This window comes from Phragmites australis, chromosome 13 (genome assembly GCF_958298935.1).
Source record: "Phragmites australis chromosome 13, lpPhrAust1.1, whole genome shotgun sequence".
NCBI lineage: Eukaryota > Viridiplantae > Streptophyta > Magnoliopsida > Poales > Poaceae > Phragmites > Phragmites australis.
The window spans coordinates 14,763,714-14,782,294 of record NC_084933.1 but is presented as its reverse complement, the minus strand read 5'-3'; the positions used below and the strand labels follow the sequence as shown (position 1 = coordinate 14,782,294).

General features: G+C 46.5%; 2 protein-coding genes across 3 annotated transcripts; one reads left to right on the top strand and one right to left on the bottom strand.

Annotated features, from left to right (window-relative positions):
- Nucleotides 1–237: 237 nt before the first annotated feature.
- LOC133887770 (transport inhibitor response 1-like protein Os04g0395600) lies at nt 238–4,503 on the top strand. The gene is made up of 5 exons (XM_062327744.1): nt 238–614; nt 734–1,476; nt 2,088–2,583; nt 2,665–3,484; nt 4,074–4,503. The coding sequence occupies exons 2-4, from the start codon at nt 1,025–1,027 to the stop codon at nt 3,442–3,444; spliced, it is 1,728 nt and encodes a 575-aa protein (XP_062183728.1). The 5' UTR covers nt 238–614; nt 734–1,024; the 3' UTR covers nt 3,445–3,484; nt 4,074–4,503.
- A 9,267-nt stretch (nt 4,504–13,770) lies between these two features.
- LOC133888598 (sec-independent protein translocase protein TATB, chloroplastic-like) lies at nt 13,771–16,713 on the bottom strand. Of its 2 annotated transcripts, XM_062328896.1 has the most exons (7): nt 16,340–16,713; nt 16,062–16,183; nt 15,288–15,347; nt 15,091–15,211; nt 14,970–15,005; nt 14,368–14,490; nt 13,771–14,181 (listed from the first exon to the last, which is right to left on the bottom strand). In XM_062328896.1, exons 1-7 carry the CDS (start codon nt 16,593–16,595, stop codon nt 14,054–14,056), a joined length of 846 nt encoding a protein of 281 aa, XP_062184880.1. In that variant the 5' UTR covers nt 16,596–16,713; the 3' UTR covers nt 13,771–14,053. The 2 variants fall into 2 exon arrangements, with proteins under 2 accessions (XP_062184880.1, XP_062184882.1); XM_062328898.1 differs by lacking the exon at nt 14,970–15,005 and having other exon boundaries at nt 16,340–16,712.
- Nucleotides 16,714–18,581: the final 1,868 nt, after the last annotated feature.

Here is an 18,581-nt window from a genome sequence, read left to right as displayed (position 1 = left end):
CAAGTAGATGTTATCTACTTATTTTTGACGAGTAGCAACTCAACCAACCTACCATGCCACAACCTCTGCATATGCATGTGCGTGTAGCAATTGCTGCCCCTTTTCTGACACCCTCACATCTTATCCGGAACCGATGGATAGGGACACATACGCCCATCCGTCCGGCTCGCACCCCGACCCGCCCGGTCGAGCCAGACCGCCGACCGGCCCACCCCCATTATTAGACGGTTCACCACCTCCCACCTCTCCCTCCTGTCCAAGAGGAAGAAGCATCTGGGCAGCTAGCTCTTCCGATTCGTCTCCCTCCTCTCCCCAGAGCCCCCCTCTCCACCTGCTCCGGTCAGCCTCCCCGCCTGCCACCTTGGGGTTCCTCCCCGTCACGGGGCCGCCCTCTCCTGGCGCATCCCCGGATTTCTCTGTTCCCCTTTTGGGCGGACGTCTTGGGAATCCGACGCCTTGAGGGGGTGGGTGGGTTCCTGGTTCCGGCGCGGCGGCGTGCGCGACCTTTGCTTCCGAAAGGAGGGTTTTTTAGTGGGTTTTAAGGGAAGGAACTCGGGGACTGCGAGGCGTTCATGGGTTAGATCTGGCGGTCCGGCGCCGCGGATCTGAGCGAGGTAGCCTCTTGCATTTCCTTTCTCATTTTTTGTGTGTGTCGATTTCCTTTTTCGTGCAGTTCCTCGGGGGTGGCGAGAGCTGAAGGGTACCTAATCTGAAGGGTAGCTAATGTTTGCAGGTTTTGGCGGAGGGATCGGGGCCGGGAGGTCGCCATCTTTGGCTCATTTCGGTCAAGCGCTCATTTTGAGTAGCTTGGGCGTCTCATGTCCAAATAGGGTATGGATGACAGATGCAGTAGCTGTCGGAAGGAGCCTTGGTCGCAGATCTGAAAGCTATTCTGCCCCCTTGTTCTGTTGACCTGCTTGCTGACCTGCAGAATGGAGTGGATGATAACGATTCCTGTTGTTTGACTGTCAGTAGTTGCTGCTTAGTGTTTGTTTCAAGAATTTAGCTGTTGGGGGAAGTCACCATGACCTACTTCCCTGAAGAGGTGGTGGAGCACATATTCAGCTTCTTGCCGTCGCACAGCGACCGGAACACGGTTTCCCTGGTGTGCAAGGTGTGGTATGAGATCGAGAGGCTGAGCCGGCGTGCTGTCTTTGTGGGGAACTGCTATGCGGTGCGTCCCGAGCGTGTGGTGCTGCGGTTCCCCAATGCAAGGGCGCTGACAGTGAAGGGGAAACCGCACTTTGCGGACTTCAACCTCGTGCCGCCTGATTGGGGTGGCTACGCGGCGCCATGGATTGAGGCGTTAGCGAGGGGCTGCGTGGGTCTTGAGGAGCTGCGGATGAAGCGGATGGTGGTGTCAGATGAGAGCCTTGAGCTGCTGGCTCGTTCGTTCCTTCGATTCAGGGCCCTCATCCTTATAAGCTGCGAGGGATTTAGCACCGATGGGCTAGCAGCTATTGCGAGTCACTGCAAGTGAGTATTTCTTAAAAATCCCAGTTCGTTAAGACAATCAATGCAAGTACTTTTAGATGTCATGATCTACAGCAGCACCAAGTCCAACTGAAACTGCTTTGATGCTTTCTTTTATTTCCTTTGCTGTATCTCGCTTAGGTGACATTATTTGTGAATTTTTTGGAGCGTGTCATCCAAATGTTTTTTCATTCAGCCTTCAGGGTGCAATTGTCAGTTCATTATCTTTCTGCTACATATTCTCACAAATCGTAGAAAATTACTGCCTCTGAACTTTGACGAACCAGTTATTTCAAGTAGTATTTTATTGTTCTCGTGCATTTGCTCTTTAGATGTTTTCACACTTTATTACTGGACGGCTTTTATAATTGTTATTCAATATGATGAAGTGGTATAATTTTGGCCATTGTGCACACAGTTAACTAGTTATGTTCGGTCGTGTTGCACACAATTACTTCTAGGACTAGATGCAATTACTTCTACAGTTATTCAACAAATTATTATAGTTGTAGTTGATTGATTTTAACAGAAAGCATTAAGTTCTCCTTGTTACATGGCATTTAAAGGTTAATGTGTTTAATGTTTTGACTTTTTTCTTCCTTTTATCTGTTTAGGCTCCTGAGGGAGTTAGATTTGCAGGAAAATGATGTGGAGGACCGTGGGCCTAGGTGGCTCTCCTGCTTCCCTGATTCCTGTACTTCGCTTGTCTCCTTGAATTTCGCCTGCATCAAAGGGGAGGTGAATTCTGGTTCATTGGAGAGACTTGTTGCTAGGTCTCCAAACCTACGCAGTTTGAGGTTGAATCGATCTGTATCAGTAGATACGCTGTCAAAGATACTACTACGCACCCCTAATTTGGAGGACTTGGGGACAGGGAATTTGACAGATGAGTTCCAAACTGAATCCTACTTCAGGCTGACTAGTGCTCTGGAGAAATGCAAAATGTTGAGGAGTTTGTCTGGATTTTGGGATGCTTCTCCTGTTTGTGTTCCATTTATCTATCCCCTCTGTCATCAACTAACAGGTCTAAACTTGAGCTATACTCCCACACTGGATGCTTCTGATCTCACTAAAATGATCAGCTGCTGTGTGAAACTCCAACGTCTTTGGGTGAGTTCCCTTCCTTTTGCTTTGGGCTTATTATTTTGTAATTTATAGGAGAAAGCAAGTAAAGATTTTGAGCCTCTACAGGTACTGGATTGCATCTCAGACAAGGGTTTGCAAGTGGTGGCATCCAGCTGCAAAGATCTACAAGAACTCAGGGTGTTCCCATCAGATTTTTATGTTGCTGGTTATTCTGCAGTGACAGAAGAGGGACTTGTTGCAATATCGTCAGGCTGCCCAAAACTGAGCTCTTTGCTGTATTTCTGTCACCAAATGACCAATGATGCACTAATTACTGTAGCTAAGAACTGCCCAAATTTCATACGGTTTAGACTCTGTATTCTTGAACCAAGGAAGCCGGATGCCATGACAAACCAGCCGTTAGATGAAGGCTTTGGTGCAATTGTTCGTGAATGCAAGGGGTTAAGACGACTGTCAATATCGGGTCTCCTCACTGACAAGGTTTTCATGTATATTGGAAAATATGCAAAATACCTTGAGATGCTTTCTATAGCATTTGCTGGAGATAGTGATAAGGGGATGATGCATGTTATGAATGGATGCAAGAATCTAAGGAAGCTGGAGATTAGAGACAGTCCATTTGGTGATGTTGCACTCTTGGGGAATGTTGCCAAGTATGAGACAATGCGATCCCTTTGGATGTCATCATGCAATGTCACATTAAAGGGGTGCCAAGTCCTTGCATCGAAGATGCCGATGCTCAATGTGGAGATCATGAATGAACTAGATGGAAGCAGTGAAATGGAGGAAAACCATGTAGATCCCTCTAAAGTGGAGAAATTATATGTTTACCGCACAACTGCTGGAGCGAGGGATGATGCACCAAATTTTGTTAAAATCCTATAGAGCTGGCTGAGAGTAGCCTGGTATCTTGTCACTCTAAAAGGTGATCCTTTCCCAGATCCATCTTATTTCATTTGGAAATGTCTGGTCTGTTTAATGATTTGTCTGCTACTTTGCTAACCTAGTCCTAGACTACTTCTACCGTTTGAACATATGTTTTTTCATGCTTAGTAGCTCAGTTGAATACCGCATCCTTTAAGTGTATACTGTATGTTCCACTGCATGCAAACTTGTATCTATAGGCTCTCTTAGCTCTTTATGTTAGCACAAACACTTATTCAGAAGTGACTGAGTTAACTCATTTCCTAGCTTGTACGGGCATTACGATCAGAAAAGATCAGATGGGTCTATAATCAAGAAAAGCTTCTGCTATCATCATTGAATTAAACTGGACTGATTTTCTGAAAAGAGCGAACTGGATTGTACTTGAATCTGATGTTTGAACCACCTTTGTTCTGCCAAATCTTTAGCTGCTCTTTTTGTTTCTTATACAGTGCATTTGATTGTAGCCACTCAATAGCGCTAATTTCCGTCAACCTGTATATCATTCATATTCCATTACATACGGGGAGCAGAAGAGCATCTGATATGTCTAACCCTGTCTTCCCACTCCTACTTGATTACGTTTACAGATGGTCGGAAATCCGGCAGGCTGGGGGCCGCGGCAACAGTGGTAAGTTCTTGAATCGTCTCCCCTTTGCAGGGTATCAGGAAAAGCTACACTGCTGTGTGCCCTTATCTTGGAGCAGCAACTGGCCGGGATCCATCATCATCCCCTGTACCACCGCCCCCTTTTAGTGTTTGGTCATATGGTCACTGAGACCCTTTTATCTCCTGTGCATTCTCACTCGAGAGGACTGCCTTTTCTTTTCTTTTCTTTTCTTTTCTCCCCCAGTATTCTGTAGCGTACCCATCTCTACTTGCTTTTGACATTGGTGCAGTGGACTGTGTTGCTGCTGCTGTTGTAGTGTTTGTTTCAACCTGGATGATCCGGACATTCCGGGACGAAGATTGGTTTCTTGCTCCTGTGAATGCAGTGCGTGGAATAATTTGCGGTTTATCTGTGACAATCTATTCTATGGTTTTGAATTTTAGGTGCATTGCCGCCAGTCTTTGATTGTGTTTGTCATTGAGCATGAAGGCGTCTCAAGGGCGTGCTCAATTTCTCACGCCACTTTTCTACATAATCCTTTTCTGCTTGCGTGCTACTGCCTCAAAGTTGAGCCTAGTTTTACGCTCACTTGGCTGGAGGCCAGCAAAACAAGCTCAGAATCCTGTAAACAATTGGTGCGTGACAGTTTCTATTGAATTGTTCACTGGTAGTAGCAAAACGATGGTGCCTGCAACCGTGGGCGCATGAGGCTATGAAAGGCTCCAGTTTGGTTCAAAATACCGGCGTGTCAACATCATAGTTGGGAAATTCAAATACGAACTTGAATTGGTCAGGAGATTTTCACAAGTTTTAAAAGCCATCCTTCTTTCAGCCAGACACCTACTTACCCGTGGTACCTGTTTACACGGGGTGTTGTGCTAGCAACCCTTCACCGCCCTCACTTTAATCCCTGATCCTACATTTTTACCTTTTCTCCCTTACCCCCTTCTCAAAGATTCAGATCCACCCACCCCTCCACTGTCTAGCAGCCTAGCCTAACACCTCGGCGCCATCGTCACAACACCCTATCACCACGCACGCCACTCTCGGGCCCCTCAGCTCCCGCTTCTCCGAACCCCTCACCCACCGCCTCCACCCTGTACCCCCACCTCCTCACCTCCCACAGCTCCGACGACCCCCAACCCCCTCCTTAATTCCACCCCCGCCGCCCCGATTCTCATCACCTCACTTCCCATTCTCTAATCATCTGGAACGGTTCAAACCCTAACCCTCTTCCTCTTTGACATCCACATCACCAGCATCGGACCATCTTGCCGCGGTTTCTCCTCCTTTCCTTCCTATCGAGTGGCTAACGCTGGCGTCATCCTCATCGACACTGCTGATGCCATGGCGGCTCCTGCAGCCTTGGCGAGCTTTCCTGGCAAGGTGGCATATGCCGCGGAAGACTCGTCGTTATCCGTCATAACAGTGCAACACCTCATCGATGCTGTCCACTCCTTCACCGGGCTTAACTGATCATAATTTAGTTTAGGGGTTTGCGGGTTTTGTGTGCTAACCTTCTTTATCCTTAGAATTTTTATTATATTCTTTTCTTTGAACTGTAGGTGCCTTTTCGATGCTCTCTCCACGATGATGGATTCAAATGGCCAACGAGTAAACGGGTATATCTACTGGTGACAGATTTGTTATCCGCTCTTCGTATGTAGCTGAGCTAAACCTGACAGATACAAGTATGGAGGAATACTATCGGTACCCGCTAAACCCAATTGCTATCCAGCGAGTGGTGTCGCCCAACATGGAAGATGGCAAGCAGAGACTGATTGGCCTAGGCCAGGCATGTTGATGCATGCATGCCGAGAGCGTAGCCTTCTGCTGTCCTGCACGACCGTGGTACCAGCCACGGAGCTAGGCGGCAGGCAGACACGTGGGGACACCGGGCCTCCACTCGCCGATGTCTCGCGCGCACCGACGGCGGCGGTGGCGTGCGTGCATGCGCGCCGCGCCATCGTCGTCGAGCCTCAATCGGTCGTCCTCAATCGGCGGCTGTCTGTCAGTCGACTGGAGAGCAGAGGGAAAACATGCGCTGCTCCCTCCATTGGAGAGCAGAGGGAAAAGCCACGGACCTTGGCGCTGCAGCACAGCAAGACGGCAGGATGCATGCATGGCGAAACTCTTGGTATCAATTTCATGGTTGCGTAGATGATGCAGAATCCCTGCATGATCCGACGACCGCAACTTATTATTGCACGGCTGCGGTTCTGAAGAAACTAGCTCAGAGTGCTGCTGCTGCCGACAACATTGTCACTGGATCGTGCACTGCAGACCGCCGTCGTTAGCTCGCTGCGTGCTGCTTCATTGCCATGCATGCTGACTGGATTGTCTTACAAGCATAGGTAATTAATACTCTAGCTGAGCAGCAGGTAGCGAAGGATGGCTTGTCAGCTCGCTTCATCTTCGTCGTATCAGAGGCAGCATTGCTCCAGCAAGCAGCAGCACAGCCCAACCAAACTGCAACACAAACCACGATTGGTTGGTTATACCAAGAGCATATCTATCCATGGCAGTATGGCACCGGTTTGTTAGTCAAAATATAACATCCACTTAAAATCTTAAATATAAATAATAGCTCTCAGAGAGTTCACAAATACTCTTCACATATGGCCTCAATGAAACGTGCATCTGATGACAAATCTGCAAATACTGTATCTGTACGACCAACCTATACGCTTTTAATGGCTTATATCGACCGTCAAAGTATGAAAATTTTGGTCGGGTGGTTGCTAAAGGGATCGAATTCGTGAATGGAAAGAAATTTATTTCATATTTGTCCATCTCTCTGGTGAAGTCAGTGACCTCAAATTGTTTTTAATACAATATTTAGAGTCATGGTACTGTTCACCACATTATATTTTTACTGTTTCTCTCTGACTTCACTGTGCTCAAATCAGAAGATTTCTATCCCAAGCCTAGATGCCTTGAGGGAGCTGTCAGTTTACGTCATGTTTGCCAGTACTGGGGCTAGAACCCAATTACCCAAACAAACTTTCGGCTCTCTAAGGCCATCTCCAACGGAGTCCCCAAATCTGCAAATTCTAGTGCTACAGTACTTTGCGGTCTACTGTAACACTGAAAATTCATCTCCAACAGATCCTGTATCTAGTGATATAGTACTGCTACAGTGTTAGAGATGGGGGATGTTGTAATAGTGATAGGGGATGCTGTAATAGTATTTTGAGGATGAAAATTTGAGGTAACTGTTGGAGATGGTCTAAGAAATAGGAGTCTAAATATCACACAAATTCTATCCTAGGAAGTAGGAACTAAGAACACGTCAAATCTCCGTATGGACCATAGTTTCTCTGACTGACTTTGCGCCGAAAAAAGATATGATCTTCGCTAACTCTAGTGCAGCAATTGCTAGGACCATGAAATTGATAGCAAGATCAACATGGCATTGTATATGCATCACCACATAGGGCAATGGGGACATACCATCCTCTAAGGAAGGTGATGCAATCAGCATCATCCTGGTAGCCGTAGTGGAAAGGCCCTTCAGTTGATGTCGACGGAGCTAGCTGCTCTAGCTAGTTGGAACCGTTCTGATCCTCACCGAAGTAGGTCTAGTACTGGTATGTCACGGATTAGGTCTTACCATTGGGTTTTCTGACTGAACAAATGATCAGCCCATGGCTCAACCGGAGGAACTGGGACATTGAAAGAAGGAATCGAGGAGCTATAGAGGAAGGGGAACGAACTGAACGATAATGGTGCTCGCCTTGGCTCTCCTCTTCCCCACTGCTACCCAGTCCTAAATTAGATTCTCTAGTTTCCAGTCCCCTTCTTCCCAGTCTACTGCTCTTCCCATCCCTGATTCCCTTTCTTCCAATTGTATCCACTCATACATGTATCCAGACATAATATTGAACATATGTCTTGTGTTGTATGTTGACTGATCGGTGTTTATCTAGTGGGTTCATGACAAATGGCATCAAAGCCTTCGATCCATGGAGTCTGTGGCGTGGAGATGTCAAGGGAGATTACTGGTGATGGAAGGAGCAGCCAGAACCGCAGTGGTGGTGTTCATGGAGGAGGCGCACACCAGGAGTTCGGTGAAATGTCGGGCAGGGTGGAGTGCTCCGTGGGTGCTGAACTTCGCGTCTTCGTCAGCCACGTGCTCTACCTGGTGACCAAAGAGGTGTTGCACCAAGTCTATGACATCTACGAGGCTACAGTGGTGCAGATGCTCATGACGATGAACGCTTGGCATGTCGAATCCTTCGTCTGGTTTCAGAAGGGCCACGACGCTGAGCAAGCTCAGTGTGCCACCCATGGGCACAACATCTACAACGAGTGCTACTTGATGGACATCTAGAACGTGCATCCCCTTCCTTGCGGTGACACTAACGCGATGACCATCAAGTGCGCGACAACGGGACTGAGCCGCGACAATGGCATGACGATGGTGATGGCTACCTCAACAGTAGTAGCGCTCGGGCCACTGACCGTCTCGGTGACGTCCACGACTACTCGGGCCATGACGACACATGTGCAAGTTGCCGCGCCTCTGACTTAGGATGCCAAGGATGAGGTGTATGCGACTTCAGAGGAGCCGAAGGAGACGATTCAGGAGCTATGCGCGAAGATACTTGTGAAAGTGCTTCTAGGCCCCCAAAGTGGGGTTTGGTGATAATGACAAAATAATTAAAGAACTAATAAAATTTATGAAGTATGGATATGTGTAATTCAATCATGTGAGAATTTGATGCATGGTGATCCCCTTAAAAGGGAAAAAGGAAAACGGCACATGGATCTTATAGATTTAAATTCTTTTATCCTTCGAAATTGAGTTTAGGATGCCATACTGTTAAGGAGGATACGAAGTTCACTTGGTTACGTAGAAGCAGTACTCAAAAGATCTAACATACATACGAGAGACACATCAAACACAACACATGCACCTAGGTTAGCCCTAACCTTTCTAGGATGTACAAATGCGGATGGTCCATAGTTTTGCAGATAGTCCGCAATTGAGCGGAGTTTGGACTAACTGGGTTTTGCAGAGTATCCGCATTTTCACAGGTATACCGACTAGTTTTGTGTATGGAGTATTTATACCCACACCTTCTCTCCTCAAAAAAAGCAACTCATTTTACTCAACCTAACTTGAGACAAACAGCTCAAAAGCATTAAAAGCTTCTCTCTCTACTCCCCTTTGTGATTCTAGGTGAAATCTTGAGTGGGATTGAGTGAGAGCAAGGAATAGTGCTAATGAGATTCAAATCCATCTTTGAGCACTCGTTTTCTTCATCAAGCTGGTAATTTTCATGTTTGTTACTCTTGGTGGTTCATCCACCTAGGTGGTTAGGTGTCGCTCATCGAACTCCCAATCTTGTGGTAAGCCCCAGGGACGTTTGTATTACCCCTACGATTTGAATAAGCAACCCTATCTTGATCTTTATGGTCGTTTGGGTGAGAAAATAGTTGAAAGAGATCTGACTCCTTATGATCTCCTCAACGGAGATGTAGGCACTTCTTTTTGAAGTGGCCAAACTTTGGTGAACAAATCTTTGTGCCTCATTTGTCCATTTCTTGTGATTTGTTTCATACTCTTGTATACGTTGATTTTTAGGTTTCCTCTCTGATCTCCTTTCTTATGAAGTTTTGAGCTGCAGGTACTTGGTGAAATAAGTTGTAATACATTCACTAGTGCTGAGTAATTCATGTATTTGATCCACGCTGAATTGCATAGATATCTACTTGAGTTTTTCTTGAAATCTCCAGAGTATCCACATATTTCTGCGGAACCTCCTATACGGAGGTTCTAGAAAAATCTGCGAACTATCCACATATTGCTAATCCGCTGCATTTAGTTTGTAAAAAAAAAATTTAGGTTACACCTATTTACCCCCCTAGGCGACACCAGATCCTTTTCAACTTGCCACGTTGAACTGCATGCTCGAGGGCAGCCGCAACACCATCCCAACTCCACCTCTTCCATCGTGGGCGTGGACCTCATTGTGGCTATGGCGTATCCTTGCTCCAGCATCACTTCCATGACCCCCATGGAGCAAAAGGTGGCCTTGGAGGCGGCATCCACCAAGCATGGTGGTACCAGCCTGCGACAACAGGACCGAGCCACGACGATGGCGATGGCTACCCCGATAGCAGTAGCACTCGGGCCACTGACCATCTCGACGACATCCATAGCTACCTGGGCCACGATGACACATGTGCAAATTGCTACGCCACCGACTTAAGATGTCGAGGATGAGGTGTACGAGGCTTCAGAGGAGCAGAAGGAGACGGTTCAAGAGCTGTGCACGAAGATACTCGCCATGCTGAACCACATGCTTGAGGGCAGCCACAACACCATCCCCAACACCACCTCTTCCACCATGGGTGTGGAACTCACGGTGGTTGTGGCGTATCATTGCTCTAGCACCACTTCTACGGCCCCCATGGAGCAAAAGGTGGCCCTGGAGGCGGCATCCACCAAGCATGGTGGTACCAGCGACCTCCCCAAGGCGACGCCCATCAAGTATTCAATGTCGGACCCTGATGTCAGTGTTGACACCAACCTGGTCGCTGGTGTGCTCCTGCCCATGACGGGCACACCTCAGGTCATTCAAGAACCCATCGGTGACCTCGTCATAGAGTCTTCCATCCATGGTGCGGACCACCTCAACATTGGCATCCCCACAGTGACGCACGTCAAGTGTTCAACGTTCTTCCTCGATGTCAACAATGACACCAACTCAGCTTCAAAGGCGTTCCTACACACTACTTGGTTGTGGTACAGTCCTAATGCTTTTGAGGTTTTTCATGGAACAACAGACAAGAGAAGGATGGAGATGTGCATTGGATTTTGGGAGCTTGAGTTTTTCTCAAATGGTGCAGAGGTACGCTAGCCATGGCGACCTCCCAATCGAGCATTGATTCGAGACTATGGGAATGACAGAATTAATGTGAGTATGCTGCAATCTTGGCCATTCTTAATGAACTGCTACGTTGAAATCGGGTTTCTACCACTCTAGGCATCACCTGATCAAGCAATTAGTGAGAAGAATATGCTAATGGGTACAAGAAACTGGCCCGAAAACTATAGCAACAGTACACCTACAAGAAGACACCTGATCAAGAAATTGCTAGAGTTGCTAGAACACACCAACAAGGACCTTGTAAACCTGCAATCTCTATTGGTGGATCCAATCCTTAAGATTTCAGTGGCTACACACAAGGATGGAGAAATGGAACAACAATCACCTTGGGATCCTGGTGAATTTGTCCATCAATTTGCTTGGTCCGAATTTCTGAAAATGAATCACAACTTTGTTATTATGCTTAGAAGAAGATATGTGGTAGGACTGGAATCATAAGCTCATGAGGTGGTTTGGTACATTGGTGGTGGTGTGGTGCTATTGATTGGTGGCGTGGTGTTTGGTACATGGGTGGAGAAGCGTAAATACCATGTGCTGAATGTCCTTTGTGTGCAAAGCCAAATTGGGAGCTCCAGTGTAAGCATGTGCAAAAGTATTGGTAAGCTGCTTCATCCTACCAGGTTTGATCCCTTCAGCCTCTGGTTTATCTTAATGCAAAGATCAACAGAATGCGTTGGTGCTTCAATTACTAGCAAAATGCTTCCCTTGACCTTGGCAAGCTTACTGATCTCCTCGAGGTGGCCCACAAAATACTGCATGTGGTCTTTAAGTTTTGATCTGAACTCCCGGCTCAGGCTGTTTACTGTAACAGTAGATGTTTTTCCACCATCATATTTTTTGGTGAAGTCCTCCTTTACTCTATCCAGGAAAGCTATGGTGATTTGTCGCCCAATTGATTCAACAGCAACTACGCAGTATGCCTAGTACTCTTGTTTGATATCTTGCTTTATTTGTTCTGAAGCAATGCAATTACTACTCAATGCAATTGCTACTCTTGCAATTACTACACAAAATGTTGGAAGCCATGCACTACTTCAGGTTGAGCTAAGCAGAGAAGGTATGATCCAAATAGGAGTGCTTAAACTAATTTTGTGCAAGCAGCAATATGTTTGTATATCAGCTCCAATGGCACAAGAGGGCAATGGTTTGCGAACTGAATTATCAGAAATTAGACAGACAATACAGAGGGCCTTTCAGGGAGGCTTTGTTGTGGGTACATTGAGCAGTGGCCATTATCTATATTACACTATTAGACATCCCTAGAAATTTCAAAAGCTTTGTGCTAGCAAGGATTTGATGACCATGAGCATTAAGGAACTGGAAGTGCCTTGGGACCCTAGTGGCAGCCAGTTCATCATCGCCAGATTTCTCCATAGTGGCTTGGGGATAAGCTGAATCTCGAGGGGAGAATGTCACGAACTGGACCTTACCATTGGGTTTCCTGGTTGGACAAATGTTCAGCCCATGACCCAGCTGGAGGAACTGGGACATCTACAAGAAGGAACCCAGTAGCTACAGAGGAAGGGGAACGAACAAAACGACAATGGCGCTCGCCTCGGCTCTCCTCTTCCCCACTGCTACCCCACCCCCAAATCCAATTCTCTAGTTTCCAATCCCTTTCTTCTTCCTAGTCTACTGCTCTTCCCATCCCTGATTCCCTTTCTTCCATCCGTATCCACACATATATGTATCTGGACACAATATTGAGCATATATCTTGTGTTGTGTGTTGATTGATCGGTGTTTATCCCGTGGGTTCGTGACATGGTAGCCCCGTGGACCATCCGGCGGAGGAGGATTTGGCTGAGCGTGCGGGTACAAGCTGTGCACTGAAGAAATTGAGCTAAATTAGCAGGGGAAAATCCCAAATTGAAACAGATCAGCTCTGTGGAATAAATAGTTGTTAAGGTGGCTGATTAGCCTGAAACAGATAGCTTTCAGAGTAAGGGCCTGTTCCCCAGAATTTCCTAAGGAAATCTCCATGAACCAAACAACCAGTAACACCAAGGAAACACAATTAATGACAGAGCAGGGAAGGATTTGAAAGAGCGTCAAACTAATTAGCTGAGAAATACGAATAACTCCAACAAAGCATAGCATTCACGAAAAACAATCAAAACCATGCGGCGAGTACGAGCCTCTTGAGCCTTGCATGCCGTAGTCCATGACTCTCTCTCTCTCGCTCTCTCTCTCCAGTGTGCATTTTTTTAGGACTGTATGTGTTTGTTCATGCAGGCAGGAAGAATACAAGAAACCAGGGTCGGTTCTCGGTGCTTGTTTGGTACGATGACCTCAGCTAGCGGCACTCCCAGAATTTTCCTCAATAATAAAAACGTTGTATTTTCCGGTACATCATTATAGATTGGATTAGTATTTCTGGTAGCTATTCTGAATTCTCTCATTTCTTGAATTTGTTTAGTACTTAGTAACCCGATACAAAATAAATAAAAAGAAAGGATCCATAACGCCGAAATCCAAATTTCGCCAACAGATAAATACTATTTTCTCCATTTTCTAACTAAAGGCTCTTTCTTTTTTTTTTTCGGACGAAAGCACACGATAACATCTGTACTGTACTGGATATGGAAAATGAGGAAAAGAAATGGGTGGCATGTATGACGCAATGAGGAATCTGTAATTGAACCGTTTACTGTCAAATTCATGCCCTTGCCATTTTCCTAGTCGGTTCAGTCCACCAGTTATTTTCCTCTCAAATAATAAGATCGATTTTTTTAAACTGATTTTAGCATTGTTCTGAACCTGATGCGCACCACCGAGAGAACATAATCACCTCTCCATGAATCTTGATTTTAATGTGGCTAAAAATTACTCCATACAACCTCGTGGTCACGACAGACTAAGAATGTTACAAAGATCGTGGCAACACAAGGCGCCGGAAATATACCCAGCCTTTTGCACCTACCTGCCCATGCTACAATAGCACAACATAAACAGAACAACTGAACAAACCTAAGCATCTTCTCCAGCTCACAAAATAAAAACAAAACTGCTCGTCCTGATTTAATTGCTCTCTCCCTCCAGTGCCAAACTATTAAGTGGCTTTATCTCTCGGTTTCCACCTTCTCAGACTGATTTGCTTGGCTTGGATCGGACTCAGTGACAGCAGCAGCAGGATTATCAGTCCCTCCTGATGTAGCGGTGTCGGTACTTTGAACAGTGGATGCTGCTTCTGAAATAGGGCATACCACAGCCAGGTTAGCTTGGAAAGGTTTCTTTTGTCTCCAGATTGATAGTACAGTCATAATAACTTGGCAAAACACAAAGTGTTAGTCATTCCTTGGAAAATGCCATAACTGTTCTTCAGTTTCTACAAAATGTAACTGGCCCAAGAAATCGTAAGACTAAAATGTCACACCTTGCTGTTGTGATGGGGCAGGTTGTTGCGCATTCCAGGCAGCAGCCGCTGATGCAGCAATTTGTTCTTCAGTTACTTTCATGAGTTCCTCGCTAGTGTAAGGAGCAGTTTCAGGCTTGACATCTGGACGCGGGTTGTATAGAAATGAGCCAGTGCCATAGCAATATAGAAATTAATGACTTCAGTAGACTGGAGAAAGTACATCTTTTGAGCTGAGTTAATAGCTAGAGCAAAGGATAAAATTTTGCCAGCTTCAAGCACTTTTTTTTTTTTGACAAAATTCAGAGCAAGGAGTCCAGGTGTTTTTTTCTTTTCCGAACAAAGAAGAAAGATACCATCACAGACCATGGGCCATAAGCTCGAGTCATGAAAGAATTCATACTCGATTAATACCATGGTAAATGCTAGACACTCAACTAGTTAACTGAGTATCACCTTCCAGATATTAATGGCTTCTGGTTATTTGTTAGTACCTAACAAAATTTCTGGCTATTGGTTAGTACTTATTATTTAACAAAATGGAATGAGAAAGGCATAACTATAACTGAAGCAAATGATGTACTGATAAAAGGAGGTTTGCCAACAACTGCCAGGGATCATACACTGCATATTCATCAAGGGGTATCTGTGATGTTTGACTGACATGCATGAAGGCAAAGTCTTTAAACTGAAGCGGGCATGATTCCGTTGAAAATAACTTCAGAAGTAGTGAAATCAACTAACTTGGGTCGGCAGCTGGTTGTTGGCTGTTATTCATGTTAGTGGGCCTATAATTCGTGGATGGGGGAACCTCATCAATTCCGATTTCTCGTTCAAGAGTGCTCCTGAACTCCCTTGATACATCCTAAGTGCAGAAAATCATATTACATTACGTAACAAGTTTTTCGAACATACTACAACAATAAATCAAGAAAACCAACCTGTAACTCTCTAATGGTTGGCTGGAAAGCACGCAAAGTCTTCCCCAAATTCCTGGCTATCTGCAAACAAGTTACCAAATGAGACCTACTGATGATCCTTGTGCTAGCAGTGCATCCAAAAACATGTGCTTTAACACTGCTAGCTTGACGTCAAAGGTTTGGCAGACAACATATGCATATTATTGTTCTCGGTAAAGAAGCAAAGAGAAAAACATACAGAAGTAAACTCAGAAAAAATTAGGGAACATAATATATTTTGACTTCTGTTGTCGGCACATCAAATATTAAATTTCGTGTCGAGGTAAACCTTCATGCACACATGTGGCACCAAATCTTTTGCAGGAAACATATTCCAGTTAGCGCAGTACACCCAAGAGGTTAAAAAATATTGGGCCATAATGTTGAGATTTTAGTGAAGAATTACTAAGAAGTATGATAGCAGCAGCAACAACAACAACAGCAGCTGACGGATAAATCCAGAAGATGATGAACAATTAAGCATCTAGACCAATCCAAATGATCCCGAACAGATAATTGGAAGAAGAAAAAGTATGCGCCTGGACGAATTTGAATGTGCGAGGGGCTTAACAGTGAGCTAAAGCAGTCACTACTCATTACACAACATTAGTCGCATTCATTTTTCTTACTAAGAAAAATGCTGTACCTAAGTCAAATATTGTTGATGAGGGGTCAATGTTTCCCGATTGCTAGTACCTCTCACGCGCATTGTAAACAAAGAGCCTCGATAACAAAACGACAGCGAGGCTTGTATACCTCTGCCAGACCCTTGGGGCCGAAGACCAACAAGGCGACCACCCCAATGACCAGTGCTTCGGGAGCTCCAACTCCAAACAGGGAAGCGCAAATAACGCTTCTGCGACTTGCTCTTCTGCTCCCTACACTCAAAACGCCAAAGAACTAGTAAATTCAATCTGCGCTTTCTAAACAGTATGAGAGGAAGAAAGGCTTGAATTTGATTCCTCCGAGCAAAGAAAGAAAGAACCCCACTCAGAGCAATCCATTCCAAGGTAGGGTTCCCCTCTTAGTCTTACCAACGAAAGAAGAGATCATCCGGGTCCGGACGGACCCCCACGCCCAGGGGCGGCGCTTCCCTTGTGGCGGGTTGGGGCGGCCGCCATAACTACCGGCGGCCGACGACACCCCCACCACCCCTCTCCCCGTTAGTCGCCACCCCAGCATCCCCAGGCCCGGCTGGAGAAGAAGCGGCGGCGCTGGCCTTCGGGAGTTGGGGAAGAAAGTAGAACAGGGACAAAAGGAAGGGGTATGAGCCCGCGCCGGCGGGCTCATGAGCAGCCCCACTGTGCTAGATCCCTCCACCGCAGCGGCGCTCTCGATCGTCTAGTTCGCAGAAGAGGGGTAGTGAGGAGACAGAATGAACACAGAACCGGACAGCAGATAAGGGTCAGGTCTCAGGGATAAGAACGAACGAGTGCGACCACTGACGTATTGGGCCCACCGGGTCAGTGACCTCAAGTGAGTAATTTTATGTCTTATAAAAAGGAAAAAAATCTATTTTTTCCCTCAACTATCGCTACGATTTAATTTTCATCCTTTTAACTTTAATATTAGAAATCTTTCATCTCTTAACATTTAAAACCGTCCGAAACTCGTCCCTCGACCTGTTCCAAAGTGATTTTGCACACGTGACGTTGCTGATTTGCATCCCGTGTGGCCTGACCATGCAGACTTAGACCTTGTTTGTTTCTTGCTTTTGGTTATGCTTCTGCTACTGCCATAAGGCAGAAATCAGAACAAACGAGGTTCTAGAGAAGTGGCTTCTGGAGAATCAGAGGCATATTTATGAGAAAAATGAACTAAAGTTGAGAAGCTCGCTGAGAGATATTTTTCTGAGAAGCTATGTGCTGAGAAGCCAAAAAAATCATTGTAGAAGCTAACAGCATATTTCTAAAAATAACTTTTCAAAAAAACCAAAAGCATAGCTTTTCAGAAAAATCCAAAAGCAAAAACCCAAATAAACAGACCTTTAGTCTCTCTCACATTAGGGCCCATCTGCCAGCCTCTTCTTCTTCCCCCTCTTCATTCCCTCATATTTACATGGTTGTGTCACCGTCACCACGATCTAGTGGCGCCGATCGGTGTGATCCCTCACCGTGGTGTTGTTGTTGTTGCCTCCTGAGCCATCTCTACTGTCACCCACCGGAGCAGAGGGACAGAGGCCCTTGCTACCCTAATGCTACCATGGAGGAAGGTGGAGAGGGGAGGCAGAAGCCCGGCTGCCACTCGGGTCTATGCCTTGGCCAAGACCGACCGTTGCTGGGGTTTGCGCCCCACCTAAGATCGACTGCACACCTCCATCGCCGAAGAAGAGGAGAGCAGGGGAAGAGAGTGAGCGGCTCGTATGGGCTCATGAGCGGCCGATGAAGGTCAGTGGCACCTGCGCCCTTGTTTAGCCACCGGTGGTCATTCGGTGAGGGAAGGCACTCGAGCTCAATTGCTTTGAGTTAGGGCATCTCTATGGCAAGGTGACGCGCATGGAGGTGGGAGGAGCATGTGTGGTTGCCGGAGATGGGCCAGCGAAGATGCACAGAGGTGGAGAGAGAGGCGGCTCTGTGTTGGAGCTATTCGATGAGCTAGGGCTCAAATTGAAGATACGGGGAGCGAGGTAGAGTTTACTAGATGGTGTATTCAGAGTGGATCAGAGAAAGAAGGCCAGCAGTGGCGAAGCCCGTCGGATGTCCGATGTGGTCGTGGCAAAGGAAAGGGATCGAGTTCAATTGGGCTCAGTTTGAGCTAAAGCTAGACATGTGGTTCGCGAGTAAGTGGATCGGGGATCAATGCTTGCCCGGGTTGAGCTCGCAGCGGCGTGTCATCGACAGAGGAGGTGGCGACACGATGCCGGTGCAGCTCAATGAAGGAGGGCATAAATTGGAGATGTGGCAAGCTAGATAGAGCCTAGGAGATGGTGGAGAAGAGGAGAATTGGACAGAGCCCTTAACGACGAGAAGAAATCAGGCTCGGTGGCAGCGACAGAAAAATTTGGGCATCTCGGCTTCGGCCAAAATTGGGCTCGGAGAAGGGAAAAAAGGGATTGGTGAGTTACCAGGAGCACGACAGTGTGCTCAGTTGGGGGCAACAGAGCATCAGGGAGGGAGTGGCAATGGTGGTCGGATGTGGAGAAGAAGAAGCTGGGGCGATGACTTCGGTTTTGAGCAGAGGGAAGACAAGGGAAGGAATAGGGTCTCGGGTGCGCGCTTGGCCCGGCGGCCAGGGCCTTGTCGCAGTAGGGGCTCTGGCCCTCTTCTTCGGTGATGG